This window comes from Centruroides sculpturatus, unplaced genomic scaffold (genome assembly GCF_000671375.1).
Source record: "Centruroides sculpturatus isolate CEXI.00-Female unplaced genomic scaffold, Cexi_2.0 scaffold779, whole genome shotgun sequence".
NCBI lineage: Eukaryota > Metazoa > Arthropoda > Arachnida > Scorpiones > Buthidae > Centruroides > Centruroides sculpturatus.
The window spans coordinates 136,126-146,738 of record NW_019385026.1 but is presented as its reverse complement, the minus strand read 5'-3'; the positions used below and the strand labels follow the sequence as shown (position 1 = coordinate 146,738).

General features: G+C 33.2%; 1 protein-coding gene across 1 annotated transcript; it reads right to left on the bottom strand.

Moving 5' to 3' along the window:
• Positions 1-2,889: 2,889 nt before the first annotated feature.
• On the bottom strand, positions 2,890-9,656 carry LOC111633604 (zinc finger protein 2-like). The gene is made up of 5 exons (XM_023378211.1): positions 9,601-9,656; positions 8,604-8,612; positions 8,128-8,341; positions 7,617-7,829; positions 2,890-3,295 (listed from the first exon to the last, which is right to left on the bottom strand). Exons 1-5 carry the CDS (start codon positions 9,654-9,656, stop codon positions 2,987-2,989), a joined length of 801 nt encoding a protein of 266 aa, XP_023233979.1. The 3' UTR covers positions 2,890-2,986.
• Positions 9,657-10,613: the final 957 nt, after the last annotated feature.

The following is a 10,613-nucleotide window of genomic DNA, read 5'->3' as shown; positions in this document are numbered from 1 at the left end:
GGGGCTTCCTCGGCGAAGAATCCACAGATTCGGAGGTAGGCTACCGGTGAACGGCCGATGGTTGACGTTCTGATTACCACTCACATGTTTATCAGGCGGAGAAGCTTGGGCAGGTGTGACTGACCGGTGGATGAAGGTCCTTATTCAGCACTTATTCGGAGGGGAATCGGCCATTCTGACCTTGAGATGTGGAGTTTTTTTAGGATTTTCTCCGAATATCGCCCTTTTGATCGGTCCTGTTCACCTCTCCCTTACCCCGATTGGTCATTCTTTTGTTTCTAGGCGAAATTCGAGACAGATTCGGGTCGGAAAAGATCGGGGAGGTGATAACGGAGCTTTTAAAGTCCGCGCTCGTATTTTACTCCGTTATGGCCTTTCTCTCTGACATCTTTGAACCTAAACGGTCCACCAGATGTTCTTGTGGACATTTAACTCCCTAAAGCGTTCGTGCTTAACAGATGTCACTTTCGTCCTTAAATCCCCCCTTTCTCAATTGTTTCGACCCGACACTTGCTCGCGAGCATCTCGACAAAGGTCTCACTATCTCTGTCGACATTCCCCCCTGCTGTTTATCATCGCATTGCATTTGTTTTACAATAAGTAAGAAAGTTTTCTTCCCATCTAAGTTTTGTCATCAACACAGGCTCTTGACCCGATTCGATCTTCGAAACTCTCCGATCTAGGAGTTTCGTAATTAGTCGCAATTTCGACGCGCTTTTATGACCATCACATAATTATTGAAGTGAATTTACAATATTCAACAGTAACATATGTCTAAATTAATTAAATTCTACCAAAAAAAATCATGTTTTACGTGTTTAAGAGCAAGTGTAAACATTTATTCGTAACTACGGTATGCATTATAGCGAGACAAGTTTCTTCTGTAGTTACACTCACTAAATTACATATAAGTAATCCATAACTTTTAAATCCATATACCTTGTATTAACAACCATTCCATAAATCGTTTGGTCATTCGAAGTGTAAAGAATTTCAATTTTCGAGATCTAAAATTTTACTCTTGAGTAAGTTCTCAATACTGTATCAAGTCTTAATAAGAAAATAAACATAGTGCTCCATAACTAATTAACAATAGTGGGACAAAAAGCATAATATTCGTTTCTTATTTAAGTTTTGTTATTTTCGTTTAGTTATTCTTATTTTGAGTCGTTTTATTTTCGCGTTATCTAATGACCTAATGTGAGTACACTTTCTTCACTTTACTCATAAATAAACTTCTGCCTACTGTTAAAATAAGTTAGAAATCTGCGACATATTCAATTCTGTAAACGTAAATTTATTTAATTAAAGCCATTATTCAATTTCAAACAATAACTTTTTTAATTTTATTCCATGCTAAAAGTTTCGTTCTGAAAATGTACAGTACTTTTATGAAATAATTTATACGAAAATTTTCTAATGTTATTTCGTTTAACTGTACTGAAACTAATATTGTTTTACTAATGTCTAATTTTCATTAGTCGGAGATCAATGTAGAAAAATGTTAATAATTTTTGACGACTGTTTGAACTTATATTGTTTCAAAGTTAAATGCCCAGAGTTAATTCAATTAGTGGAATTGTTTCTCGTGTTCCTTTAAAGAAATTTCGTCAGAAAACTGTTGTCCACAATGGCCACATATTGGCCACTAGGTGTTAAGAGCCCTTACGTAAGATATCCTTTACAGTCATATAGCCGATCTTACCCGTTTCCACCAGGGGCAAGAATTTCGTCCCCCTCTTCTGAGGCTAAATAGAGAATTTTTAGATGTGTCTAAAATTATTTGGATTCTCTGCAAAAACGCAAAAGACCGCATGTAAAATAGTACACTAAGAGCCGAGTACTTTACGATAATCCTCACTATCATCCCGAAAGTGCCTGGCATTCGTAGAGATGCATCTGGACAGCAATAAGTCCACAAGGTATAATTGGATCGATATTTATCCCTTAAACCATAGTGAATAAACCAAGTGAATCATCCTGGAAAATGAAAGTTCATCATTAGTCATCAAGTCAGGGAAATCCAGAATAACGTAGAATGAACTCTGTATTCAGTCAATCTTTATTCTTATAACTGCTTCCGTGGGATTACATTAAAGACAAATTGTAAAGGAAGAGCAAGAGGGCCATCACTGACTTCAAAAAAGAAATTTTGAGTGTTTTCTATGATAATAAAGGTTAAAATTGAACGTTACATCGTTGTAAAATTGATCGAAAATTTTAAAACAAGATTACGATTAAGATCGGTGCCAAAAACCATGAAAGTTTTTTCTGCAAATAGATGGCGCTACATGTAAAGACATATACAGTAGACCCCCTATAACGCTTAGATACGTTCCACTTTACAAGGATTTCACGTTGTAGGAATCCTTAAATACATGAGCCAATCACAGCCCTACACGTGTGAAGTTTAGTGACTACGGCTGTTTGAAAGGTTTTCTTTCATAAAATTGATTGATTCTAGACTAATTCGACTCAACATTTCCAAAACACGTATAATTATTTGTGAATAATTCGTATAAACTATGCTATAAACAAAAAATTGTAGGATTACTTACCGAGTGTTCACCGTTCGACTACGCCATTGCTTATGTTTGTTTTCGTCGCGGAGCAGCGCACCAAACCGCGGCCGCGATTTCTGATAAGTTATTTTTCNGCCTACTGTTAAAATAAGTTAGAAATCTGCGACATATTCAATTCTGTAAACGTAAATTTATTCAATTAAAGCCATTATTCAATTTCAAACAATAACTTTTTTAATTTTATTCCATGCTAAAAGTTTCGTTCTGAAAATGTACAGTACTTTTATGAAATAATTTATACGAAAATTTTCTAATGTTATTTCGTTTAACTGTACTGAAACAAATATTGTTTTACTAATGTCTAATTTTCATTAGTCGGAGATCAATGTAGAAAAATGTTAATAATTTTTGACGACTGTTTGAACTTATATTGTTTCAAAGTTAAATGCCCAGAGTTAATTCGATTAGTGGAATTGTTTCTCGTGTTCCTTTAAAGAAATTTCGTCAGAAAACTGTTGTCCACAATGTTGACATTCGAATTTATCTTCATCGGTTTCCATCTCTGAGAATAATTCCAGTTGTGAGGATGTTTCAAACTTCATAATTTCTAAATCGATGTTAAAATCTTTAAGAAATTCTTCAGCTTCTTCGAATGTGAAAATAATCTCTTCTGAAGGTAGTTGTTCAGATTTAATTGATTTTGTTGCTTCAGAACTTTTTGATGGTGTCTGTAAAAGATGTGATTGAACTTTTTGGCCATTTTCTGTATCTTTCTAAAAGTAAATAGTATAATGAAGGAGTGCAATTCAATAAAAGCAAATATATAAAATTTCATGTAAATTGAAATAATTAAAATGTAATTTACATCACATTTAAACGTCTTTAATATTAAAAATGTTTAAGATATTTGTAACATTTTTTGTGAGAATAAAATTACTATGCAGAAGAAAATGTCATCATTTAAAAAACTAGCGTGAAAAGGTATAAATCTGGAAATAATTATTACGAGTAAATTTATTTAAAATGTTTTTAAAAAGTAGATTTTCTTCGAATACAAATACAAATATTGATGTAGACTAGTGTTTTTCAACCTGTGGGTTGCGACCTCTAGGGGATCGCAAAGCCTTACACGCGGGTTGCGGGTAAAAGAAAAAGGCAAGTGTTTGTAGGTCCTACACTACAATAAAAAAATCTACAATTTCAGTGAGAAGGCTGTACCTGTTTATTTTACAGTACAATTGGTTTTTCGATCGATATTTAGGTTTCAACTGGAAGAAAATTAAATATGTTTTTAAATCACTGATATAGTTTTAATAGGCCCCTGGGGGTCGCCAGAATATTTTAACTTCTAAAGAGGTTGCGTATTCAAGAAGGTTGATAAACACTGATGTAGACAATTAACGTGATAATAATGACATTTTATCCTCTCAATGTTAATGAAAACTTAATTCGTAATCAAATATTACCCGTATTTAACATGTAGATAATATTTGATTACTGAAATATATAAAAATAAATATCAGTTGTCAAATATTATCTGCACGCAAAATTCAACATTGATCATGATATAGGTTTTATAAATAAACTTTTCTAAATTTTAAGAAGTTATAATTATTACTTAACATGTATATGTATTTAGATATAGCCAGCGCTATCATTTATGCAAATAAGGAAACCTCCCAAGGCGTCAGCCATAAATGAGCACAAAATTTCAACATATACTTAATATACCCTTTACAAAAGTATTAAATAGTGATATATTATTTATGTATCGATTATTTTTCACAAATCAAACTATGTTACTATTTATTCAAATCTTGGTTCTTTTTTTACCTAAATGATTTAGACTTATTAGCGATTCAGAATTTATATAACAAAAATATTTTAAAACATTGTAAATTATAAAATATCATGTTTCGNCAGTTAGGGACTAGGGACTTGCGTAGGAGTAACGTAAGTAACCTAAATTAAGAAAGAACAGGTACAGATAACTTAGCTCTATTTGATACGTGTACGATAGTACATGCAAAAAAAATCGACAGGGTTTTTTTTACTATTTCCGCCCTGTGGGCACTAAGAGGGCCTTTTATAGCAGGCCCATTATGGGTTCGGCCAGGCCCACAATGGGGCGACCGGGTTGTGAGGGACTGGGCCCGACATATCCGAACAGACCACCCCCCGAAAAATTCCTGGGGATTCCTTGATCCGTCCGAATTCGATCCCGGGTCCCCCAGAGCGGTAGGCTGCCACCGTTGGCCATCCGGCCTCAAAGTCGACAGGTTGCGCGCCACAAGTCGGCGTAAACAGACTAACATGGCAGAGTTGCGGATGAGTTTCAATGAGTGTGAGTTCATTCACTGTTAAAATAGTGTAAATTTGTAAACATATTTGCGAGAACTTTGTTTCATCGCAATTTCACAATTTCTACGAAATTCCCGGACTGTCCGGCCGAAAACCGAACAGGTGGTAACATTAGGAACAAAGAATGAACTGCATGCATGCATCGATGAATCGAAATTCACATATTGCTAACATCGATTCAGGATCGATGTTTCAAAAACATCGGAAGGTCGATGCATCGACGAACAAAAACATCGATGCATCGCACAGCACTAACAGTATGTAAGGGACCATCCATAAATTACGTAAGGTATTTTGGGGTGGGTGGGGGTCAAGGATTTCTTACAATTTCTTACTCAGGGGTAGGGGGTAATAGATCTCATCTTACGTAATATTCTTATTTTTATTTTTTGTTCTCGTTGAGTGGTAGCGTTTTGAATTCGGCTTCAATTTGGCGATTTCTATTAAGAACGCTCGTTGTCTCGTTTGACGTGATAGAGTAATAACGCTAGCAGATTCACGCTCTACACATTTTTTGTTATGGGAGAAAGTCCGTGTAGTGGTTTCTTTCTCTTGTTTTTTATTAGATTAAGTGCACCACTCCTATGGATGTTTAACACTAAGAATACATAAACCAAAATACACGATACAAAATAAACATAAAATTAGTGTTCGGCTTTTAGTGAAAACTAAAATGTAAAACTAGAAATTATAAATTATAAATAGTTTTTTCTTCCATATTTTTTGAACATAATTGTAAAAAGCATCAAACAGTGGCTTCTGAACAAGCTTATTAAGTGGACGTGGCCACATGAAACCAAGTGTAGAGATTTCTAATTTCAGAATAAGTGTATGTTGATTCTAAATTGGACAATGATAAATCACGTGGTCAACGAAGTCTGAATTTTCTGTAGAGCAAAAGCAAGAAGCATAGTCTGCCCGGTTATACATCGCCAGGTAGCTTTTAAAATTACCATGCTCAGTAAATAGTTGAGCAGTAGCAAACGTTAAATCGCTAAGTAGTGATGAGAATTTACATTCAACACTAGGAAAATTAAGTCGTGTTATTCTACAAGTTTTACTGCTCAACTACTTTTACTGATTCCACTTTCGCATAGCGTTGTCATGAATATAATTTTTAAGGCTGCTACATGAGAGAGGGATGTGAGTGTAGTCCGAGTCAGTTTTCTTTGCAGCTGACTTAGCCTCAGCGTTGGCGTTTTCATTTCCTAGTACGCCAGTATGGCCAGGAACAAATATAAAAATTATCTTATTTACAAGATTTTTAATATGGTGCTGGATATATGCGATTTTATTCTATTGCAATTGGGATTTAATAGAGCTTTCAGGACAAACAGAATCACTATAAATGTTGATAGACAAACTTTTGTTTGGTAGTGAAGTGGCCCACTGAACAGCTTGGTAGTCGGCATCTTGTTCAGCTTGATAGATGGAGGTATATGGGTTGTATCTGTACCTTCTAACATATTTTTGGCAAAATATGTAAGTTTGGAGGAAGATAGAGATACTTGAGCCGACAAGAAGGGAGCTTTTGGACCCATCTGTGTAGATATTGATGCCTGCAAGATTATCCACGGAGGAAGCAGATGACACCAAAAAACCTTGTTTACAGAATGATGATCAGAGATAGTAGGGTAATTGCAATGTGGTAGCGTATGAACAGCCGTAGATAGGAGTAGAGACCGTTGTTGAGCCTTGACGTTTGTAGTTCTGATGTAGTTTAGAACCTTTTCTATAATATGTAGTGGCAAAGGAAGGAGTTCTACTAGTATCAGAGAGGCATTAGTAAAAACAGTTCTGCAGTACTTTATAAAACTGGTGGCAAACTGGCTTTGTGATTTACTTGCTACTATATTTTTACTAGTTACATGACCATAGCCAGAGGCTTAGTAAAATAGCATTGGTTGTATTGCCCCATCATATAGAGTTTTATAAGCTTTATTATTTAGTCCCCAGGTGCACCTATCACATTTTAGCAGCGTGTAGTTTATTTTCTTGGTCTTAGACAAGATGTAATCAATATGGCAACGAAATGTGATTTCTCTCTATTCTCTCTTGTTTTATTTTGTATGACGTTTCTGTTTACACGTGTACTAGCTTGTCGATCTGGCAAAGTTTTTTGCGTCTTTTGTGAAAATTGAAATTAATATAAAAATAAATATTTTGACGTTGATTAACGATAATAATAATAATAGTAATGATTGTTAATAATTAAAAAATAAAGTTCTTAAAATAAATTGTTTCATTCAAATTTTAATTAAATGTTTATATTTTTAAATTTGATCACCTAGTCTTTTATAAATAATAGTAGGCTACATATTAATTAACTAATTAATAATTATATATTTTGAACCTAAGGTTTTTAAGGTTTATAAAAAATTTTTTTGGTTAAAATCTTTTTATAAAATCATGCCAGAATATTACGTAAGAGAGGGAAGGGGAGGGGATCAAAGAAAATATTACTTTTTCTTACACAGGGGTGGGTAGGGTCTAGAATGTCCAAAATCGTCCTTATGTAATTTATGGATGGCCCCTTACTTCTTTTCTTTAAATGAATAATGCAGTGTTACTTAATAAATAAAGGATTACAGAATAAAATTATTTACAGTAATCACGTAATAATGTCAAGTAATAGAATTCAAGAAGTAATCTTTTACAAGCTGCACAACTTTTTTACATTATAATATTCAAGTAATTTTTAAAAAGTTAATTTTAGAAAATTTCTTTACGTACTTTGGAAGAAGATGCGGTTTCTTCCTGTGAATGTCCGTTCTTCATGTGTCTTTTTAACTCATATTTATGTTTGAAAGTTTTCTTACAAATATTACACGAAAACGATCGGTGTTTTTCATGAGATGTCAGATGTATTTTTAAAGTGGATGAGAATCGAAAAGTTCTACCGCATTTATCACATTTATTATCTGTTTTTGCTTTTTTACCGGGAATCTAATTATTGTATGATATATAAGATACATTAGCTATTTAGTACACATTAAAATACAAAATTACAGTTAAATTTTAATATAATTTGTAAATTTAATATATCTTGTATAGACTACATTATAAACGCTTATTATTGAAGAAATGATTTCATAATTAATATTTAAGATTTTTATGATAGAGATATAACAATATATTACTTAATGTTTCACTATAAATTATCAATTTTATTTATAATAATTAAATCAGTTATATGTATGGACTTAAATGCAAAAATAAACATAAACATAATTCTTACACTAACTTCAGAAACAAATGGAAGTTTATGTAATCGTCTGACATGATCTATCAAAGAATTTTTCCTTTTCGCAGCGTATGGACAGTCTTTATAGTTGCATTTGAATGGTCTTTCTTCCGAATGTGTTCTTTTGTGAATTGTTAAATTTCCAGACTGGGCGAAACCTCTTCCGCAAATATCGCATATAAATGGTTTCTCACCAGTATGGCTTCTNAAAAATCTTAGCAAAACAAAGTGTAGCAATTTTTTTATCAGACGAATATTATATTTTTACACTTTGTTACTGTTGGTATAGTATTTGTATGTTTACATTAACTGAATCTATGTTGTTTAAAACATTTGCTACATTTTTTAGTTCATTAATGTACTTTTTCGATAAAAATTAAAATTTTCAAATTTTCATTTTTTACAATTTTGAATGACAAATGTCGTCTACAAATTAAAAATAACGTGTAACAAAAGAGATTGAACGTTTTACTTACCTTTTCTGACTGCATTTAAAAAACAAGTAATTTAAATTTTAAATTCACTTTATAAATTTTGAAAAAATGAAAAACTAAGAATGCACTACAACAATGTAAAATTTCGGAATTGTTTTGTCACATTGATGCATTGTGCTGATTTGTTAGCTTAAAAAGACATAAATTTCGGCTGAAATTTATTATTATTATTATTATTATTATTATTATTATGTTAAATTATTAAGTTATTATTATGAACGATAGAGTACTTAAAGGCCAATAGTGTTATAACTGGATTTTAATGGATAATCGGAAAATCCGAAACCACGTAAACTGAGACAAAGTTTTTTACATGAATCAATGCAAATCTGTTTAGTTCATTCTAGACATACAAAATACATTTTATAGAGAACAAATAAAACGGCAAAACCGTATTTGGGATAAGACTATGTTTCGGAGACAGAATCACGTTGATGCTCAAGAAAGGTTTCGTTCTCATTTTCCTAACTTCTTTGATATCGCTGCTTTTGGGCGCGATCGTTCAAACTTCGCCGGCCACGACCACGAGATCGTCTACGATGCATCTTCGATGAAATTAACTTATCAAATTTGAAAATTTCTCCCCGTTGCGTGTCAGCCCGGGTTGAATTTTTGTCGATGCGTAACGAAAAGTTCCCGTTTTTGAAAAAAAAAATAATAGTGGCTATTGTATCGTCCGAAATTATTTTTTATTTTGCACAAACAATATACAGTTTAACCCGATTATAATGTCTTCGGATGTAACGACAATTCTAATATAATGTCAAATTTTTATCGCTCTTACAATTTTAGTATACTAGATAATTTAAAAAAAAAAACCACATGTAACGACAATAAAACCGTTTTAACGACATATTTGAAGAACTCCCAAATTTACAAAATTAGATTACACATTTTATTTAACATAGAAGAAACTACGTGTTTGGTCGTAAAGTCGGAGTTCACTTTTTAGAATGATTTGGGTGGCACTCTCCCATACCTGACTTCGGTGGGGAAAGGCGGCTGTTTTGCATGTTTGTAGAAGAGGGTCGCCATTTTGTATTTTATTCTGACTCTATTCTCGGTCCCCTGACTACCTAAGAGTCTGGATTTTTTATGCGCAAATGATATGGGCACCTAATACTCTGTGCTAAATATCAACTCTCGTCATGTACTTCTTCATATCTCTATTCTGGTAAAATTATCGGGCAGTACGATTTTATAAACAAGACGTAGTGTTGTCAATAAATATAAGATTTAATACTAAAAACAAAAAGAAATTAATATAGATGATGGTCTTTTTAAATGTGATGACCTTCGAAACAGATTCGTCATTTGACTGTTTTTGATTAATCCAAAAGAGGAGCAGACTTTACCTTCAGGTGAAAGCTTGCTACGATAATCACCTTCTATCAACAACACATTTGCAAGTAAACTTTGTATTATTTCACTTACCTCAATTTTATGTTTATAAAGTAAGCGTGTAAGAGATATAATGGGCTTTCTAATAATTCATATTTTTTATTTACACCAAATAAACAACACTGCCTATTGTTAAGTGTTAGAGATAAGCTTATTATTTTTACGAATTTCCATTGATCCTACAAGATAAGCTCTAATCAAAATCGTGGGCTATTGTTCTAGTTCTTCTCAGGTTTCTGAATATTAAATTCGCTTTATCCCTTACTCTATGCGTGTTTGTCAGAATCAAAGAGCGGAAGTTGTTAAACTCATCATATGTTTCGACTTTTTTCATCTTCGCATCATTCCAAGCAAAATCTCTGGCTATCCCAATCAATTTTAATTTGGCAACTCCTAAACACTGCGTCTTTTGCCCAATTGGTTAACTTAGCTGTTTCATCTAGCAATTCAGAGAAATTGGTGCCCTTGAGGTCTTCAGCATCCTCCGCAAAAGAGAGTATTAGCGTAATCGTGTCCCCAAATCCACCTAACGGGTATCTCCTGCCATCTCTTCTCGCACACGTCCTTCTCCTCTAGACTACACCCTATTCC